At 38.6% G+C, this 22,673-nt stretch overlaps 1 protein-coding gene across 2 annotated transcripts in view; it reads right to left on the bottom strand.

Moving 5' to 3' along the window:
* TPK1 (thiamin pyrophosphokinase 1) overlaps positions 1-22,673 on the bottom strand; it is a 296,584-nt gene that overhangs the window by 50,635 nt on the left and 223,276 nt on the right. For both annotated transcript variants that reach the window (XM_005519092.3, XM_088064081.1), the window contains one exon: positions 13,145-13,256. In XM_005519092.3, coding sequence (XP_005519149.2) covers positions 13,145-13,256 — 112 coding nt within the window. The remainder of the gene's footprint in view (positions 1-13,144; positions 13,257-22,673) is intronic.

The following is a 22,673-nucleotide window of genomic DNA, read 5'->3' on the forward strand; positions in this document are numbered from 1 at the left end:
TGTAACTCCAGAAGTCATCCCCCATTTGCAATTAATTATGGTTATCCCTGTAGTAAGTGACTACAGGAAGGAGAGAGGGCACTGTTCAGTTCCTGCCCCAAAGAGTTAACAAGATAAGCAGTAGGACAAGTGAAGCAGTGTACTACTGAGAGATAATGATGTATTCCAGCCACACTGCTGGATGCCCAGCCTAGTGTGCTACCCACTGAGTCAGCAAGTGGTGCTGTGCCATGACAACAATACAAGTTTTTTGGGTTGATTTTTTTGTTTGTTTGAGGGTTTGTTGTTTTCTTAAAAAAGACCGTATTCATTATTTATAACTTTTAAAGAATTTATCGAAACTGTCATGAGAGAAGAGAGAACCCAAAATTGGCAGAGAAACTCAGGAAGCGTGGGTACAAAACCCAGACGGACAAACATCTAGGGAATCATTACTCTGGTAAGTTAGAGAATGGCATAAACTAGAAAGACTGAATCTCACACCAGTTAGTAAAATTCTTTTGGGATTATGTTAGCTGGGACACTAAAGTAATTATGGTATTAAAAAGAACACAAGCTAATTTACAAATTCACTGACAACAATGTTTTCTAGAGAGATTTGGGATGTAAAATTAATTGCCAGCAGCAGAGCTCTCAAAAATCCAAGACAAGTCTTAAATGGCCCAGAACTATGCTAACATAAACACACAGGCTAACAAAAGGCAGCAGCAAAAACAAAGTGGCACACACAAGCTCTGAATAACCAACCAACCTTCCTACTGTACGCTGCAAATGAGCAGTATAAATCTCTGCAGACGCTCACAACAGAAAGATGTCTTTCAGGGTGTTGCCAGCATTTGTTGATTTGCACTTGCCAAAGGAGGAGTTTGCAGGCTTTTGGAATGTTAAAAGGTAAACACAGCTACACTGCATATTTCAAAATAAATAAATAAAAAAAAAAAAAAAAAAAAAGAGGAACAATGTTAAATTATTCTAGTACAAAAAGATTGATGTTATAGTATTTCACACATTCTAGACCATAATATGATGTGGAAAGCATTCCCTGTTCCCTAGCAAGTGCCTTGTATTGGCTGCATACATGGTTTTAATGTAGATTGAAAATCTTGCTTCACATATGGCAGAGAGAGACACAAAAGTGTGGAAAATTTGTATCATAGCAAAAAAAAATAAAAAAAAAATCTCATATCCTCTGTGGTTGATTTATTTAATCCAGAGTGTTTTGTTCTTTTACAACTATGCAGACATGTACCATATTCCAACATTTTTGGCTATTTATGAAAAGTTGATGATTGTTTAAAGATTCTGGTAGGTATCCAGAAACCCTTTTCTCCAAAATTCTCATAAGAAAAAATCACTTGATACATGGACCTGATAGCTGTACTGGTAGGAAACCATAGCTGCTGAATCACAGGTAAAGAACCCAGATGTGAGAAATATTTCAAAGTCATTTGTCTTACCATGTCTTCATGCTTTGCCCAGGCATTCAACAGTAAAATCAAGAGGAATTCATGTAAATTACTACAGTCAAGCAGCAATGCATAAAAAATGTGCAGAACTAAAAAGGGGAGCTTTATAGAGTTGGTGAGTGAGAAGAGAGATTAGAATAAGTACAAGCCCAGGCAGCTAACCCTGGAAATTGAGATTAAAGTCAGTACCACCTTACTTTACATACAGAAAAGCCATTTCAGACATTTTTGAACTTCCACTTCAGAGTCTGACTTGAAGTACTTCTACACATTTAACTCTACCCTCTGAATAATCCCTTTATGTTCAATGGAACTAGTAACGAGTGTAAAAATGCATGAATGCCTAAATCTTCTGATGAATTCAGGGTTTAAGTAATTTTAGTAAGGAAGGGACAGAGGCACCTCCAGATTAAAATATTAATATTAAAGTCAGTGTGCAATTCTCCCATTAATTCCACAAGCTTGGTATAAGTGCTAATATTTTCATAAAACATGAATTCTTCAATATATACTGGATATACATCCTACAGAAATGTGTTTACAAGGTATGTTTACAAGGGTTTTACAATGATTACTTGGGGTTAAATTTGGAAAACATGCTTTATTTGTGCTGGTCAAAACTATTCATAAATTTTTCAGGTCAAATGAAGCACATTTTATTAAAATCTCTTAAATGATATAATTAATTGTTTCCATGCCAGACACATTTGATACAGCTTACATGTGATTTAGATCACATTTTTAAAATTAAAGCTATTCTATTATGGAACAAAAGAATGAAATAGATAGGAAGAAAGCATGGAGTAATTAGTTATTCTTCAAGTGGAAAAGAAATGGGAAATAAATGGAAAACTAACTGTGCCTCAGTTTCAGCTGACTAGACACAACAGAATATCTACTATATCACATCATTATTATTATTATTAAACAATTGGAAATGTAGCACCTGTTAAAAACAAGAATGTTAATATTTAAGCTATCATCATCCAGTTTCAAAATGCACAAAAGAAATGGCCTGATGAATGCTGATTCATTCATGCCACAGCTTTTAATCCCTTATTAAACTTTTGAAAGCATAATCCAGATTAAAGAAATCAAAGCTTTTTATATTTGTGTTATTTCTCTTTGTAATTTGCTTCCCCCCCCCCCAGTTTGTTTTTATAAGGCAAACAAACCTAATCCTCCAATTCTGCTTTAAATCAAGAAGCAAGCTCCTGATGAGTGTTCATGCAGCTGATTAGAAAATTGCCTTATAAACAGCATCATTAAGTGGCCTGCCAATCAGCAGTGATACAGTGGTATTGCTGGTGCCTGGGTAAATTATAGTTGTGCCCTACGCTTGGGAAACCTAAATGTACAATTCTGGGATTTCTTATTGTCAATTAGATTATAAATGCTGTGTTATAATGCTTAACAGCATGAGAATATATTTATCATATACTGTATCTTCAGAATACAGAAAGGAAAAAAAAATTGGAACAGAATTTCTTAAGATGGTGTTATAAAGGAATCCCCAAAGTTGAGCTGAAAGCTCATAAAAGAGGAGATTTTTCAGGTTTTCCAGGAGTGATGCCATACAAAAGCTATACAGATTGTAGGATCTATTGACATTCATTCCACCTCCATTTATTTGGATTTGCTGTTTGGTTTATGACATGTATTACTACTTAAAATATACTAAAAATATTTGGAATTCTTGAAAGATTTATTTTTTTTTCATTCATATTAAATACAAGGAAAACCTTTAAAATGTAAATAACAGGAAACTCTGCTGCCACATGCTGACCTAAACTTCCATTGATACAATGGGACGTGCTACATACGCTTTACCTGTCAATGTTATATGAACCCACATTCACCTGGAAATAATACACACAGAAGACAGCTCTTAAAAAATGCTAAGGCTGCAAAGTCATGGACTTGAGAGCAAGGGGATGCCAGAATTAATGTTTGCCTGTGCAATTTTAACACAGGTTCTTTAGCTTTTATCCTTTAATTACACAGTCCCATTAACCAAGCAGGCCAGATTCATTTTGGCAAATAGTATTCTCTTAACTGACACCCTCTGAGTCCTAATTAATCATAGCGCTTTTATGCCTTATTTAGCATATAAACTGCATTGAATGCATGCATGCTGAATTCCTCAAGAGTTTGTGTTGCTCATTATGATAGAATTGATAATACTATTGGCACTCTTCAAGACCCCAATGACACAGCCATATGAACATCTTATGTAGTACCTTAAAGATGATACTACAGCTTTCATTTTGGAATGTCCTGTGCTTTACAGAACCAAGGCAGAGCTCTCAGGAATGTTAGGGTGCTGAAAACTCAGCTTCAGTGCTAAGAGAAATGAATAGCTAACTTGCAAGTAGATAAAGTACCTGTACAGAGTAAACACTCCAGACAATCAACTGCCTGAACCACAAGAAAATCAGGAGTATTTCACCTTATTCCTCATAGGTATCCCCATTCCTGCAGTGGGAAAAGCTGAGGTTGTACATTTCTGCACTGTCAACTGTGACTGCAGATTCATTCCTAGAGAATCCACCTGGGACACTGAATGATGCTGGTGTCTCAAGTCTGTAAATACCATTGCATCCAAACACTAATTAATTTTATTTCTCTGTTTCTGGGTTTCCTTAGTTTCAGTCTTGAATTTATATCCATAGGAGTGCAAATTGTTTTCAAATCAAATGTCTAGTTCCATCTTTTGCTGTTGTTTCAATACCTAGGCAGATTCCAGGGACAGGCCTGCATTACTTGAGCTTGCCAGTTTACTGACAGTAGAAGTAGGTTATAATGCCTGGGCTGCAGTGGAAAATGAGACAGATTACAAACAGCAGAGAAATAACAAGAAAGCAGTTTCAGTCTCAACTCAGTGTTTCAAAAAGGAAGATATAAACAGTCTACTTAAAACACCTCCATTCTCATTTTCTCAGTCTCTCTGTTCATATCTTCACCTATTTTGATGTTATCTGCCTTTTCTCCAAAACATGTTTCTAATCCTGAATGCAATCTCACATTGCCATTCTGCCACTTTCTCTTTTTTCTTCCCCCTGACTTGGCTCTTGACTCCCCTGTGCAATGTGAATTTACTGCCCCAAAGAAGTCACAGCTGCTTCTACAGCAAGATACAGAATCATCTGTCTAAAATTTATATTTCCCAACTTACCTGAAAACAACAGCTTTGCGTAGTGATGTGTAATTGGTATGAATGTCTAAAATTAATAGTTCCAGAGCATGCTCACTACAGTCAGTTGTTAATGGCTTATTAATTACACATCAGGATACCATAAACAACTTACAGCCAAAATATAAGTTTTTACAACACACAACAAAAGTCAGTGATGACATCCACCAGACTTTCATCCTCTATGGAACTTGATATAACAGCAGGAAAATAAACACCTTTTCCACAAACATCTAGAGCCAAAAACTGGGAGAGAGCAGTGCTCCCTCAGACACAACATGCAAAATGTTTACAAAGGGAACAGTGAATGAAGAATTCAGACACTGTAGAGGAGATAGTCAGGACTATTTGCCATTAGGGTACAGGAATAGATCACTGCAGAGAAAATAATTTCTTTCAGTGTCATATTTTTGTGAAGAAGAGATCAATCACATACAGTAGTATGTACTAAAAATGTAAACAGAACTAAAAGGTCTATAAACAAATTGCAAAGGGGGAGTCTATACTTAGTGGCAATGCTTACCTACTTGAACAACTCCCCAAAAATGTAAATAGCACACATTAATTAACTGAGTCATCACAGAAAAACACATTTCATTTTTTAATTCCAGAATACTCTAGCCAGATGTGATGGATTTGTCCTCCTACTGGTCCTTGCCCTTTTGTGGTTCTGCAGAGACATCGGGAACTGGCAATAACTCAACACATGCCTCAGAGAGCTTTCTTGTTTTTGGAAATCTCCAGGCAGCGTGACATTTACATTTATTATGGCTGGTTCCGGGCATTTAAGAATGAAAACAATTAAAGTATATTTGCAAGGGATATGACAAATGGGCATTTGTACCCTGGCCAATTTTTTCACTGACTTCTATTGAAGTATACCATTATGTTCCGGCTTTGACTCCGCTGCTGTCCGAAAAAGATGATTTCCCAGTGTCCATGTGGACAGGTTGACTGATGAGAATGCTTTTAGGGTTAAGTGTCCTCAGTATAAACGATGAGATCTCTTTCTTGGACAAATTCAGGTCCCACACTTGCCACTGAAAATTCAGTCAGTGCTGAAATCCACAGAGTTAATTTGGACCCCCACCAATCTAAATTGTAGCTTTCTGGCTCTCTGCAGATCTCCCTCTTGCTCAGAAAGGTGTTTTCACTCTACAATGGACATCCTTCAGTAGCAACAGGTTGCTTTTGATTTTCATGTGACTTTTTGTACTTTCACCAATCTATGGGCACCAGTGATGAGGATTATCTGCAGCAATGCTGGGTTGAAGCAGAGCACCTATTTCTTCATACCTCTGGGTTGCATTTCCATTAGCAGAAGCAAGGACTGAAGTAACAGGGGATGCAAGGGAAAGAACAGCATTTTCCTCTCTTGACAACCCTCTCCTCTCTATATTAATAATAAAATCAGTTTCCATAGTTGCAATGTGCCACAACAATGTGGCTGCATATACATAAATGTTCTGGTTGGGGGAGGTGAAGTGAGATAACTGGGGATATTGAGATTGGAGACAGCCTGAGCTGCAGTGACCACGTACAAGTGGAGTTTGCAGTCCTGAGATATACAGGAGGAGGGTAAAGTTAGGTTCTGAACTTTAGGAAAGCAAAATTCCAGCTCTTCAGAGAGATAGTCAGTGGGATCTCTTGTGAAACTGCCCTCAGGGAGAGGGGAGCAGAGCAGAGCTGGCAGATCTTCAAGGAAGTCTTCCATAGAGCACAAGAGCCGGCAATCCCCAGGAGCAAGAAATCAGGCAGGGAAAATGAGAGATGGGCACGGCTGAGTAGGGAACTGCTGGTTAAATGAAAGGGAAACAAGCAAATGTACAGAAAGTGGAAACAAGGACAGGAAACCTGTGAAGAGTACAGAGATGAAATACAGCTGAGGAAGGCCAAGGTAAAATTGAGGTCGACAAGGGATGCAGGGAATAACAGAAAGGGCTTCCACGGGTATGTTAGCCAGAAAAGGGAGGTCAAAGAAGGTGCACCCACCCCCCATAAACAGTGGTGGGACACTGGTTACAATGGATGAGAAGAAGGCTGAGGTACTCAACACCTCTTTTGCCTCAGTCTTTGTGTCAGCCTCTCTTCCCACACCTCGAGTGGATGGACAGCAGGATGGGGACTGCGGGAGCAATATGCTTCCCACTCTGAGTAAAGACCTGGTTCATGACCATCTAAGGAACCTGAACGTACATAAGTCTATAGGACCTGAAGAGATACATCCCAGAGTCCTGAGAGAATTGGCTGATGTAGTTGACAAGCCACTCCATGATATTTGAAAAGTCCTGGCAGTCAGGTGAAGTCCCAAGTGTCTGAAAAAAGGGAAACATCGTACCTGCCTTTAAAAAGTGTAGAAAGTAGGACCCTGGGTACTACTTATCTGTCAGTCTCACCTCTGTGCCTTGGGAAGATCATGGAACAGATCCCCCTAGAAGCTGTGCTGAGGCACATGGAGGACAGAGAGGTGATTTGATACAGCCAGCATCGTTCCAGCAAGGGCAAGTCCTGCCTGAACAGCCCAGTGGCCTTCTATGATGGGGTGACAACATCAGTGGAGAAGGATCCTCAGGGAAGTGGTCAAAGCTGCAGATGTCATTTGTCTGGACTTCTGTAAAAAGTCAAAACTGGATAGGTAAACTATTAGGTGGATAAGGAATTGGTTGGACAGTCACATCCAGAGGGTGGTGGTCAGTGACTCAGAGTCCCAAAGGACATTGTGATCTGTGACAAGTGATGTCACTCAGGGATCCATATTGGAACATGTGCTATTTCATATCATTGTTAATGACACAGACAAAGGGATAGAGTGCACTCTCAGCAAATGTACAGATGACACCAAGCTGAGTGGTGCAGTGGACACAGCTGAATGATGGGATGCCATCCAGAGGGACCTAATTACAGCCTGCCAGTAGAAGCCTACAAGAAAGATGAACAGACACTTTTTCCAGGGTCATACAGCTCAAAAATTACTTGGACAACACTCTCAGGCACACAGTGTGATTCTTTGGGTTGTCCTGTGAAGAGCCAGGAGTTGGATTTGATGATCCTGACGGGTATATTCCAATTCAGGGCATTCTAAATGTCTTCAGTTTACTTGAGGATGGTATTACTCGGGTTTTGGAGAGTCATCTACTTTGTGTATAGCTATTCTGGAGTCTCTAAGATTTTTTTATTCTACTCCTTCCTAGCAATTATTGCCTATTACTGCTACAGGGAAGGATCATATATACATTCTCTATATCCCATTAAAGATGGCTTTCCAGCTGAGCTAAACTTACCTCTGGAAGTGGTTTGAGCTGGTTCAGAACTGAGGTACTCACACAAATCTTTTTCTAAGAGGAGTCAGCAGCAGTAGTAATGTTGCCCTGGAAATGTGATCTGGAAAAGCATACCTGTTTATCTTCTTAAAGCAGCCTTTCCAGACTTAATGCCAGGGACCCTGCCATCTCTCCAAAGAGGAGCTGGATCTTATTTTCTCTCCCACTAATTCCAAACATTTACTGAAATATGTGGAAATTAACTGAATGTGTGTCCCCATTTCAAGCCTTTTCACAAAGTCTGATTGAGTTTTCAAGCTGCTGTTCAGCAAAAAATGCAAATACAGGTTTAGAGGCCCAGCACAACTGAGCACTGTGTTCATCAGTCATTTAATGTACACCAAATGGTCTTTGTGGTTCAAAAAGATTTTATGCAATGCTAAGCAAGGCCCTCGTTGTTTTTGCTGACTTGCAGTAAGCCAGTGGGATGCCAGGCTGCCACCATCAGAACAGCTGCCTCACTGGAAAAGTATTTCAGCAGGCCATGCCTTGTAACAAATGATACGACCCTGGAAGGTCGACAGCAGCACTCCTGTGGGCAAACAGCTTGCCAAAGGTCAAAGCCACCCAACGCTTTGGGATCAGCAACATCATTTCTGTCCACTCCACCCCTACCCAGAGTCTTAGAGCTGCAATGGATAAGTGAGAAAATACATCAGTGATAATATATCTTCTGCCAGTAAAGCACAAGAGAAGGGAGGGAAAGAGAGGAAAGCAGAGGAGAATGGGAATCCAGCTGTGAAGCTATTTACTCCGCCACTGAAAACAAAGCTATTCCCAGAAGTGCCACTTAGTTTGCCTCAGTCAGAACTGGGGTAGCAAAATGTGTGATATAAACTATTTCAGTTATGAAACAGGTTAGAGAGTGCTTATACAAACAGCCTCACTAGTACAGATACCTGTCCATTTCAATTTACAACCTTTCCCAGAACAGTCTCTGACTCTCTTTTTTTAAAAAAAAAAAGTTACTAATTTTCTTTCATCTTTTAGACTCTTGAGTTCTCCTGAAATACAAACCACAACTGCTTTTGTAAACTTTTTGTTCCATTCACAATGCTACATCAATAAAACCTCGGTGAAGTAAAACAGTGCAAACATTTGAATTTTACTAACAATGTAAACAGCACCAAAAGGTTTGGGATCCTGCTCATCTACCTGTGACATTAGCAGTCAGTGGGTGCTCTGTTGCTACAGTTAGAGAAAGGTCTTGCTCCTGTTGTTATTGCTATTGCCTTTTGAAGTGAAATGACAGTGGCACTCTTTCAAATGGCAGCATTTTACAGCAATTTAACTTCCTGCCTAAAGAAGGCAAATTGGCATGAAAATTATCTGGAAAGCACAATCCCATACACACAGAGCTTATATATATATATATGGATATATATATATATATATATATATATGGAGAGAGAGAGAGATAGATATATATACACACACACATACATGCACATATATGCTGGCATTTTCAGTAGAGGCATGACATACAGCATATCTAGAAGGCCATAAGGATGAAGAATAAATTATATGGCAAGATTATTTTCTAAAGTAACATCACAGAAAAGGAAGCATTTCCTAAAAATGCCTTCCATTACCCTCCAACCTCTCTGTGATGAGCAGTGCAGCTGATTTCTACCTTCATTCTTATTTACCTTACATGAAAGCACCACTGAGGACCTAATGAAGAATGCTGGGTAATTCTGGCATTATTGGATTTTTTGTAATTTATTTATTAGACATAAGAGCTGTTATCACCAAGCAGCCAGGTGAGTCAAATCAGATAAAGCATTATCTGATTCCTGTGCTGTAAATCAGATTTTAATAGAGAAAAGATCTGTATCCCTTTGGGAATGGAATGAATATGTTTATAATGTGTTCTGAGTATGTGCTACACAATAGCAGGTATGGATAAAAATATTTTCTCTAATCAACTTTCCACTTTCTTCTCCAAGTTCTTTCACTCATAAGATGAGAACTAAAATAAATGAAAATTCTCTTTGTGACAAGTGCTAGCAAATAACAAAGATAAGCATGCATAAAAACATGCATACATGCTGCATTCCCAAACAAACATACAAAAAAAATACTGGATTCTGTAATATTAAAAGTCATCATTGTTTCTCTGATAGCAGAATAACTTACAGATTTCAGGTTTATCTAATTCAACTGTTGAAATGGGAACTTTGGTACCTTACTCTTAACCTCAATACAGCTTCTGTCCTAGGTATTTATTCTTATCTTTTTCTATTCAGAACCTATGAGGTATCATGACAGCACCTGTACACTGGACACAGATAATGTTTGACTACCTCTTGAAGGTTTTACAAATTTTAATTGGCAGAGTAATCTAGATATGCTCAGGCAGAAATTGGTGTTATACATCAAAAAGCTTGATGCAAAGCCAGCTCTGTCTTGTACAGCAGTGTTATTTGAATTTTGATTTGCTGGAAATTACTGTTTGCAAAAATGAGGGCTCCCCTACCACCTAATGCATCACTGTTTGAACTAAAATTCTGAAATTAGTTTACTACCCAGATACCTAAATATTCTGAGGGCTCAAAAATTACTTTTTAAAACCCAACTTGTAAGGTCACATCCAATTTAACTCCATAACAAACTGGAGGAATAGGCTTTTCATATCATGTTTGGCTTAAAAATTCAATTTCTTTTATGATTTACACATGAAAATTAATTTATAACCACAAAAGAAATTATTTACTGAGGTTTACAATATATTTACACTGAGGTTTACAAAGGTGTGTGCTCAGACTGCTGTTAACGAAGCAACAGGCAAAGCTCTGCCATTGCTTCCATCAGCAGCAAGGCTGACATCCGTATCACACTTCAGTATCTATTATTATGCTATTTCTTCACAGCTGATCCTTTGCTTCTCTGTCCCAATTTACAGGAGGATTAATATTTTTTGAAGTAAGTGCAGAGCTAGGGGCAGCATAAAAGTGCATTAACACAATGGAAGTTAATATCAAACTTTAACCATCAGAACGTAGGTATGATTTATTAGGGAAAATGTCGAATCAAGCCACAACCAACCACATGATGTTTTGGAGATATTGGTTTCCCTTTTGGAGAATGTATCTGTACTTTAATTTTTTAATCAGAGTCTGAACAATAATCTTAATCAAAGGTTATTCTGCATTTGGATGAGTGAAAAGGTTAGCTCAAGTCACTTGGGCAAGAGAGGAGTTTCAGGTTGTAATGACCTTGATGTCTCAGATTGAGCTTCTTCAAGGAAGATCAGACCATTTTTTGGTTTTACAGATATATCTGTGATTAACATGAAGAAATAAATGAAAGAACTACAACCTGGGAGCAACATGAATATCAAGACAGAAAACAGCCTGTAAGAGGATGTGATATATACATCACTAAGGAAAACACTGTAATGGTCTGCTCTCTTTCCTCCTGGAAAATAGCAGCAAAAAGGGTAGGGAGAAGCAGACATGATGGTGTCATGCTAAGATGAAAGAAGCAGGAAAAAGTCACATAAATACTTTTTCGTCCCCCAGAAAAAAAAAAAAAAAAGATGAAACTAAGCGTATTAAAAATCCACATAGGTCCATGTCTAGTTACAACCAACACTTAAGAAACTGGTATCTTAACCCAACCCTAGAGAGAAAAAATATTTCCTGCCATTTCATCTCCCCCCTGCATCCTCCTCCAGATGGCACAGCTGACTTGCAATCCCTCTCTCTTTAGGTTTAGCAGATCAGGCAATAATAACTTAGTAGTAATAAAGAAACAGAGCAGACAAGCCATCCTTAAATTTGATGGACCTTGTAAATCTGATGAAATTTACGGAATTAAACTGAAAAAATTCTGTTTTATCTGAAAAATGGCTTTTCAACTAATGAAAATCAGAAGAAAAGGCTGCAACTTCATTGCATCCACCACATTTTGATCCACAGAGTTGCCTTTTGCAATACAACACAGGATTCAAAGAGGCTTACTTCATCAACATGAGGCTGGTTTGAGCTTTTTGTACCTCATTCTGAAGGACAGAATGTTTTCTGAGAAATTAGTACCTCAGTCCAATGGGTCACAGGAGTTGCTGGACAGCAGGAGATGAGCAGATGAAAATTCAGTATGTTATATGTCAACTGAATTTATATGTACAAATGAAAATATCTGACTCTTTTTCAAAATAAGGGAATGTCTCTTATGCAATACATTCAGCTCTTCCAATCCAGTTTAAAAGGACAGAAATATTGCTAGCCAGACAACTCCTCATCTGGCAATTCTCCCACAATCCAAAACTAATGCCCTATTTATATCTTTTGTCATTAGAGAGCTACTAATGCCTACTACCACCTTAAACTCTCAGTGCAACCAGCAGATGTTCTGCAGGATGGCACAGTAGGTCACTCACATCAGTTCTTAGCCAGTGAAGGCACTGCATTGCAGACTGTGAGAACAGCATGCCCTTCCTGCATGGAATGGCTCTAAAGCCTGGACATGTCAATCAGACTGAGACTAGAGCCTCTCAATTACTCCTTTGCTTCCACTTAAGTTTCAATGAATCTTCATTGAAAATATCCCATTACTTTGCTGTGTAAATACATCCCAAATGACTCAGTGTGGGAGGAAGAGGCAGGAGGATGAAGGTTGTTTCAACTTTTTTTGTGTCATAAAACCTCCTTTCTCTACAGATAAATATCCCTGGTTCTTAATCAAACAAACTCTTTTTTCTACTTTCAAGTAAGAAAAAGGATCTATTCATTCAGGGTTGAGAAACAGACAATACACATGAAGCAGTTTGGGTGAAGTGAGGTAGCTTTAATAATCTGTATCACATTATTATTTGTCTGTTGTAACTTTATGGCTTATAAGCAGGAGTTTAGACACTCGTGGCTTCTTCTCCCTGGAGGGCAATGTATCAAGATGGTAATGTATCATGACCTCAACAAATGTTCTGTTTGAAGAGCACAATGACTCCCAAATGGAAAATGTGTCTTTGCCTGTGATTTCTCAGGTTTAAACGTATTTATTTTGCTTTGTTTTTGTAAAAACCCCTTCATTTCAGAAAAAAAATGGCCTGGCAGGGATTCAAGGCCATGCTTCACCTCCAAACTTGCAAGGCCCTTCATCACTGCTGTAAATGTAGGGTCAGGACCACACCAAACCCACCGTCCCAGAGGCATCTCACTTACTGAGGTTCCACCTAAGGCCTGTCGTGGTCACACTCTCGCAGGGGTTCCCGATGGGGATGAGGCCACACCAGGAGCCCTCCAGTCCTGTGTCCACGTGCAGTTTGTGCTTGCCCTGCAAGACAGAAGTGTTTCTGGAGTCAGTGCTCGCCAGGCACCCAAATGGCATTTGGTCACAGACCTTGCAAACAAAGGAGGAGGTACTTGGAGACAGGTCCAGAATGTTCGCCAAGGGCTCTGGAATATTTAGTTTCAGCAGGAAGTCAGGACATTGATGTTTACAGGGGGAGGAGAGATGTATGCTTAGGTTCCAGACCTTAGGGCTTTCAAAAGCTTGTTTCTAGGCTTTTCTAAGCAGAATCTAGCTTTGCTCATTCTTCCCTGGCATTATTTGAATAGGCCCTTCTGTCAAAGCTAGGTTCTTTATTCCCATGAAATGAAAGCATCTTGACCCATTCACCCATTTTTTTCCTCATCTAAACAGCTGTGTTTCACTTACTAAAGAGTGCTAGTCAAAGCACCACCGAAGTGCCTCAGTTATTTTGTCATCTATAAAATTTCATGTACTTCTCCAGGCAGGTACTCTTCCCAGAAGGAGGAATACATGCAGAAACTTAACTAGTTGCTAGAGAAATTAATCCAAGTATTTAGAGTAACCTGCTTACGCTAAGTAATGAAAAAACAGAAATTAAAACTTTTTTCACATTCAAGATAAATTTATGTATTAACTAAAATGTTCATGGGATGCAGGAGAAGCAACAGCTATTAATGATTATGTTTTCATGATAAATCTCTTAATTAGCACTTACAGATCTTGTGTGAACATCCTATGAACAGTTACAAGGAAGAGTAGATAGCAGAAATTGTTAACAGAATGGAAAGGTGCTGAGTGTTACAGTTCTGGCACAATCTGTGCTCTAAGAAACTAGGAAAGTGTTTATGGAAACCAGCTACAAGAAAGCAGCAAAAGAAAAGTAGTGACAAGATCAGTGAAGAAATCATCTGGTCTCTCCTACACAGATAATTTATTCCTTCAGATAAGCCTGGGCTTCATGTGGGAGAAGATTAAGATTCTTTGAAATAGAGGATTTTTTGTATTTTTTATATTCTCTTATGAATGCAGACAAGCAAAACTCTTGAGCACATCTTTTACACACAAACTCTTCATCACTGTAAATAAAATCAGATATGCCTATTTATGAATATACCTTTTATCAAAATAAAAGGGCTCTGAAGCCCTATGACTAGTCAGTGAATACTTTGTTAAGCAAGAAACCAAGGTTTTATACCAAAAGAAATGAAGAACAGTTAAACCATAAAACTCAGCTAAATGTCCCAAGCAGCAAAAACAATCTCACAAATTTTCTTAGGAGAACATATTTAAGCTTTATTCTCCTGTCCTGTCTCATCCTATGCTCATTTCACATGCTCTTGCAAATACAAAGTCACTAGTTAGAAAGTCAAAACTGTAGGTGAAATATCTTATTGCTGAGACATTGATGTCTGAGGCATTCAACAGCTTCTCCTGTTAATGCCAAATGCATTATGAAGAAACAACTTCAATACATGTCATGCTCTCAGTTAACAAATGAACCTTGGAAAAGCTGTCAATTAGGGAATATCAGATTGCATAGCTTAAGCCCATTTGATTGTTTGCAGAGCAACAAGAAAACCAATCCAATATTATCTGTCTTCTCAGGGTGTCCAGCTTCACGTGGTGATGAGCCATGTTCATGGGTAGTGGTTGTGAATGCTTGCCTGCCAAATTCAGAGGTGTAACAAATTCAGGCTTGAGAAGCTTTTAGCTATGCAATATGCCATGCCACTTCTCTCTCACAGCAAGGAGAGGGGAGGAAAGGGAGAACTACAAGAACAAGCTCTCTTGTTATGTGATTACGAATAGTGTCGATAATGAAGCTGATGATGATGAGAGATGAAGGGGTGGGACTGTCTGATCCCAATGAACGTACATATTGCTGCTCAGAGCTACTGGAAGAGAGGAGAAAACTCACCATATTAATCAATCAGCAAAGGAATACGAAAAGCAGATGAGAAAGTAGCTCGCCCCACAGAGAACCTGTTTAAATTCCACATTCTTAAAGTCTGTGTCTACCTACTATCAGGTTTGCATTTCCTATTTTATGACATTCTGGCCCAGCTTGCAGATAGGGAATTAATTCAGTAGAAATTTATGCAGAAAGCTGTCTTCCTGTGCTCATGAAATAAATCTTTAAAAGAAAAGATGCCAGTACCAGAGGCTCACCAATATCTAGGATTTTATTAGGAGTCTTTCAGTGTCTGGTACTTCCAGAAAATCCCAGTCCCAGTGATTATGTGAGGACAATGATTTTCTTCCCTAAAAAAAACATTTTATAGCACTCAGTTGTTAAGAAAAATTCCAAACAGGGAGTCCAAAGAGCTAAACCCAAGGCAGCAGGTGAACTGGAATACTGAAATGCAAATAATTTGTTTTAAAAAATCCTTTAAAATACCAGGCCAAACTTATGTTTTAGGGATTGGTTCAATAATGTATAAGAAGTCAGTTTCTAAGGCTGTTCTTTAAATAAGTCAATAAGGGATCTTAATATTATTTGGGATAGTGGAAGCAGAAAAGGGAAACGAATGTTGGGAAAAAACAAATGAACAAATTACAAATAACCCACTCATTTTTGCCAGAAGAGGTTAATCAGCTCATGCATTTGTACAGGAAAGCTCTAAATTCAAAGCACTGTGAACCTGCCATGAGGGAAATTCAGTTCCCAAGCTTATCTCCAATTTTTTGAGTCTAGATCTCTCAACCAAGCAAGATGGAACTCATTTTTGCAGGAGGAAGGGAGGATCAGAGCTCGCAATTTGCAAATACAAGTAATAATTTGTTCTATTTAAATCTGTGTGATTAAAGGAATAATTACATACTGTCACTTAAAATATCAAACTGTTTTCAGTTTCTGCAGAACTCAAATTTCCAAAACTAGGTTTAAAAAGAAAACTGAACTTTCACTAAATAAATCCCTCCTTGTATTTTTTTTCTTCCTCTGTAGGAGGTAACTGAAATATTTTCACATTTAACTTAAGAATCAAATATTACCATGTTTGAATGTTCCTGGTGATGAAGGAATGGGAAATAATACAGCTGCATTGATTTTTATCTTATTAAGTCAGTTTTGAAAAACATTGATCAATCTTCAGCATCGATTTTTTTTCCTTCATTTTGTTTTGATGCTGGAAAATAAGATCAATTTTTGAGTTCAGCAATAAGAAGAAAATGTCAGAAGATATTTTTAAGAATGCTTTATCCACATAGGTTAAACTTTTCCTTTTGATTCTAATACCTTGTGTTATAAGAAAGCATTTAAGAAGTAGTGTTTAAATATACACCCACTCCAACACTGTTTTGCTGAGGAAAGACCTAAAGAGATAGTTGTTATTTGCCACATCTTACTGAAATGAATAGAAGTCTGATTGCCAGGAATTCATACACCTAACCCCATTCAAGGTTGTGAGATGCTAGAATCCTTAGTCAAAAATCTGCAAGCTGAAAGCGCATGAACAGCATCAAGAGAAAAGCAGTAGCTTCTCTACGTGCATGGATACCCCAGTACAGAGAAAATTACTTCTCCAAGTGCTTTTCAGACCATCTTGAATAGATGTGCGCAATAAATGTACACTCTAAAATAGATATCAAGGAACAAAATGTTATGAAAGAGAGACAGAATGGGGACTAATCTTCAGTAATGCATTCTGAAGGGATCTAAAGGAGGGAAACCTGGACCTTGTCAGGCAGAAACTGAACACTGAGGAGAGGCATAAAGTTAACAAGATTCTGGGGAAGGATAAGGAATTAAAATTAAGCTTTGAAAAACAAATTAAGAAAGATATAGTAAACAGGTCTTGGAAACTGCTGAATAACTAGGACATATGAGAGGGAATGGGGAAGGAAAAGAAAAAGGAATGAGTTATCAGATTGAAGGACAAAGCAAACTTACTCTGGTTTAAAGCAATTGACTGAATAATTTCATTACTAGACACCATTGATTTTCTAAAAGGTGTACTTCCACCCGTGCTTGCTGTGAGATCTAGGACTACAGAGGAACAGGATTTCTTGAGATCTGGCCAACTGCTCTATGATACCTCCTTCACTACCTAGATCTTGTTTTCAATGATCTTCTGATAAAACATCTTTTTTTGTACCAGCTTTATTTCTCTGATTACTCCATAGATGGCAGCACACACTTGAAAGCAAAAACAGCAGCAAAAAACTAAATACAGATGTCATAGTGTTACCCAGGGAAAAGGAAAAAAACACAATCTGTTTTAGTACATAAACATCTGGGTGAAGAAAATGGTATATAGAGAAAAGACTTAGGGAATGAGTGAAAATCAACACAATCACCAAAGACAGCAGCAGAGAGAAGGAAGAGAAAAGGAACAAGGATGAAACAAAGCCGAGAACATTTAAGTTTAAAATCAAATATGACTGGCAATAAAGTAAAAACAAAGTTCCAGAAATATTTCTACTAATCATTAGTTGTGTAAGAGCTTGACTTAACAATAATAAAAGCTTTTAGGCTGAGATTTTGAGCAAGATAAATACAGCCAATTTTTCTAAAAGGATGTACTTAAGAAGAGTCATTTTGTTATAACCCTAAAATATCATCAATTGTCTTTTCACATAAATACACATAGTGCCAAGTTGCTATTATGTGAACGCTATTCAGAGAACATTTTCTGAGCAAACCAGGCTTTTGGTTGCTGTTGAAAATAAAAGTATCCACAGTCCCAGCAAAAATATGTATGTCTAAAAGCTCTCATATGTCCTATCAATGACTGCTTAAACACATAGAGAAAAATAAACAAATTAATTATGCTTCAAAATAATATTGAAAACTGTTGGACCCAGTCGTGCCAATCCCTCCTATCAAAGTTTGTATTGTTCCTGTGCTGAAATGGATAGACTTCAGCAAATCAGTTATTTTCAAGATACAGCCCTACCAAGGCTACCCTTCAAGGGGAACACTTAGTAAAAGAATGACTTTACAGTGAATAAAATCCCAGGCAAGAAAGACAGAATGTATTGTAATCATTATTAGACCCAATTAATGAACACATCTGTTTCAAACCAATTTATGATAAGGGTACAGAAGGAAATCCCTGTGGAGGTGAGTGCCAGTAAACTGCAAAGAGTTACTATACCCTGAGGTTATACATTTAAATGGTTGCTACTGTATATCGAATGTACAAATTATCCACAGGCAGCAAACTATTCCAGAATTTCACACATTCACACTTGAATGCAGTCCTAGCAAAAACCAGCCTGAGTGAACACTTCCCATGCCACTGAGCATGGGGAGTGAATCCCTTGTTTGCCCATCACTTGTTGCAGCATGAGCTGTGAAACAACTCTCTTCCTTCTGCAGTACAGGCTATTTGTGTGGCAAAGCCCCAGCAATCACATGTGCAAAAAAGGTGAAAGTATACTTCCCTCAGAATACTGAAAGCAGTTAAGAGTGCCAGCAGCATGTGCTAACATGCACACAAGTAAAGGGATGAAAACATTTTTTTTAACCTAAAAAGATATCTGGGAATACAAAAGCTACTTTAAAAGGGAGTTTCTTTGTTTAATTCCTTTTCACAGACATATCTTAAAGATTGACAAATACCATAAATACTAATTCTTGTTCTACTCTGAACACCACCAAAAAGAGAAACTTCCCACTTGCAAATGAGATTCCACAACATTTTCTCAGTTTTCCACAAATCAGTGCAAAATATACCACAAATACAGAGTGAAACTACAATAAGCAAGAAGTCCCTGGTTCTTTTCTAAATTTGAGTAAGCCTTAGACTGGCCCAGTATGACATTTTATCCTTGAGCTTGTGCATTTGATGCCCTTTCCTCAGCAGGCTCATCATTATAGGCTTAATTAGCATTTTTAGTGATGCCTTAAAAAAATCAGAACCATTTTCTTTATATGCATTTATGAGACTACAGAGTATAATAGATTGCAGATAAGAGTGAAAAGTAGACAAGCTGCTGAAGATTTCATATTGCCTGTATAATTATTATGCAGTGTTGCAGTTAAATTGTCAGCCTAGAGGGGCCTTTACTAAGGGCACTAATACTCTGCAATTCCTAAGTGATAAAAAATACAGCATAATCTTTCTCATTATGAATCAGTTCATAATAAATTTAGTGTCACTACCCTTCCTTTTTTGTGTATTTCTACAGGGGAAGAGTCTATAGGATCCCTTCTATCTAAACTATATGATCTTATTTTTCTGGGTATTAGAGAAGTGTGAGTTAATTTAAAAGACAGGATAATGTTCACCTAACTTGTGGCAAGAAACAATTTCTTCTTCTTATCACTGAATCGCTGAGTGTTACTGGAAGGCACCTTTATGCTATGCAAGAATTCATAAAATTCAAATCTATTTATCTGTTCCCAGGAGTCTTCCCAGACAAACTGGCAAATCTCTGTAGCCCCCCTACCTCCAACTCTCACTTGGAAATCTTCTATACTGCATAAATAAGAAGAAGAATCAACAGGCTGCTGGTCAACACCTTTTAGTTTCTTGTACTTCTCAATCATGTGCTTCTCAAGCCCTATGATAACATTTTTTTTTTAATGTTTTATACAATGGCAGCAAATCATGAGCCCACAAATCCTCTCATATACCATCATCCTTTTAGTAGAACTGGCTTCATATTTGGAGGTTTCATGCTAGGATTAGGGGTTTCATAAAAGCCTGACCTCTATAATTTCTTCAGTGCAAACAAACTGATGAAGAGAATTCCTTTCATTGAGTGGGAGAATCTCACAAATGCTCTGTTCTCCCTTTGGTTCCTGACTGCAACTTTCATATACCTTGAGGCAAGAAAGACAGAGGCTGGAAGTAGCAAAGAATGAACCTGAGAGACAATTTTGCATTCCTTCTTGATCTCTGCTACAGGAAGAAATAATTTGCTGTTATTATATTAATTGACCTAGGATAAGAAACCATATCTACTTTCAGTAGACAGGAAAATGGCTTCTGCTTTATAACAGCAGGCTTTGAAGACAGATCTGGTGCTAGCAATGACTGACTGCTCCTTTCTACAATGATTGATTGACTGACTTCTTTCTACACCTGTGAAATTCAAAGGCGTGTTGCTCAGGTCAAGAAGAGCAAATATAATTAAAGGAAATTCAAGCTGGCCATTCAAATATATAATTTTTATCCCACCTCTCCTGCCCCCCCCCCACCCCCCCATTTTTTTCTTTTCTCATGTATAGCTCAGTAGTCAGCTGGAGTTCACTACTTTCACAAAAATCCATTATTTTGTTGAAGGGCTTGGTGGGGGAATGGAATATTGCTCAGACCTTCACTTTCCTCCATTATGAGACACACTTGGAAAGGGGTGGGAAGTTTATTTGCAACAGCCACTTTGTAATGGATATAGCTCCAGTCCCCTTGCATTTCATTACAGATTTATCCATGTAATCACTGTCATCAGTGACAGATTTGGCACTCAGAATACAGAGAAATATTCACAAGCACACTAAAATCATTCAAAATAGGCCAACCTGAGTCCTAAATATTTGTCAGGGATTTCTTACCATAAGCAAACACAGTCAGCCTGGCATCTTTTCTCACAGGAATTTGCATTCTGAATGTGTGTTTCCAGCATCACATATGTCATCCTAGTTATAATTCTGAGAGAGCATCCCAAAAGAATCAAAGCTTATTTAAAATACCAAAAAGGAAGAAACTGCATTGTATAGCAGGCAATAAAAGAACAAAATACTCGTGACATTTACCTTTTGTTTTCCTTAGACTTACATGGAGGACCTCTTATATTCCCCAAATGAGTATTTAAAATTATTAACATGTTGATAGCATACTCATCCTTTGCATGAAATGGTTAAGTAATAAATTTTTGGTGCACTGACAATAAAAAAAACAACCAAGTTGCTAGCCTGGATATTAAGAGAGAAGACTTCAGCTACTCAAGGAGAATGTCCCCTGTGAATCTGCTTTGAAGGGCTCAGGGGATCAAAAGTGCTGGTCATTTGTGGACACTGACACAGTAAAGTGACCAATCTTATCAGCTGAATGTTTGTAAGTCTATGGTGCCTGATGAGATTAATCTTGGGAGTACTGAAGGAGAAAGCAGATATTATGGAAAGACCTTTTTAAGTCATCTACCTAAGATCTTGGAAGCCTGCTTACATCCCCATTGACTGGAAACCAGCCAACACTCATCTGATTTACAAGTGGGGCTTAAAGGAAGCTCCAAGAAGCTCCAGATATGTTAGACTAACTTCAGTACCACCTGCAAGGATTATGGAGAAGATCCTACTGGGTGCTATTGTTTAAAAAACAATCCAATCATCAAGCCAAGCCAACAGGAGTTCACAAAGGGAAAGTCCTGTCTAATTTGATATCCTTCTATGATAAGGTTACCTGCCTGCTGGATGAAGGGAAGATAGTGGATGTAGTTCTGCTGGATTTTAGTACAGTTTTTAATACTGCCCCTCCCAGTATCCTTCTGGACAAGCTGTCCAACTGGCATGAGCAGCTAGATGTGCACTGGGTGAAGAACTGGCTGAAGGCCAGGTTTAAGGGGTCGTTGTGCATGGGTCTACATCTGGCTGCTTGCCAGTGACCAGCAGTGCTCCTCAGGGTGCAATTCTAGGGCCAGTTCTGTTCAATATTTGTATCAATGACCTGGATACAGGAGCTGAATGCACAGCCAGGAATTCTGCAGAGAAAACCAAACTGGGAGGTGGCTGTCTCAGGGGACAGGAGGCCTTGCAGGGGTGTCTGGATAGATTAGAGCATTGGGCAATTATCAATGGCATGAAACTGAACAAGTGCAAATGCTGGATTCTGCACCAGGGATGGAGTAATGCTGGACATGAGGCATGTGGCTGGAGAGCAGCTGTGCAGAAAGGGATCTGGGGGTGCTGGTTGGCAGGAGGCTCAACAAGAGTCAGCAGTATGTGCCCTGGCAGCCAGTGGGGTAAACCTCAACCTGGAATGCACCAAACTCAGCATCACCAGCTGGTCAAAAGAGGTGATTGGATGATCACCTCTGTATTTAATGCTGATGCAGCCCCATCTTGAGTAGCAGTTTGATTTAAGAAGGATGTGAAGATACTTGAATGTGTCCCAAGGAGGAAGCCAAGATGGCAAAGGGCACAGCACACACACGTTCTTGAGGATTCTGAGTTTGTCTGCTTTGGTGAGAAGGAGGCCAAGTGGCCACCTCACTGCTCCCTACAGCTTCCTGAAAAGGGGCAGTTGAGAGGGAGGTGCTGAGCTCTTCTCCCTGGTACCCAGTCCTAGGACATGTGGGAACAGCTAAAAGGTGCATCCATCAGACAAGGCTCAGACTTTTACATAAGCAAACATCTTCCTTAAGCAAAAGGTAGCGAAACCTGGAACAGACTTCCTGCAGAAGTGGTCAGTGCCCTGTGCTTGTCAGTGTTGAAGAGGCATTTGGACAATGCCTTTAAAGCCATGCTTTAACTCCTGGTCAGTCCTGAAG

The sequence above is a fragment of the Pseudopodoces humilis genome, chromosome 1 (assembly GCF_049639895.1).
Source record: "Pseudopodoces humilis isolate 2021_Gansu_Grassland_sample_001 chromosome 1, ASM4963989v1, whole genome shotgun sequence".
NCBI lineage: Eukaryota > Metazoa > Chordata > Aves > Passeriformes > Paridae > Pseudopodoces > Pseudopodoces humilis.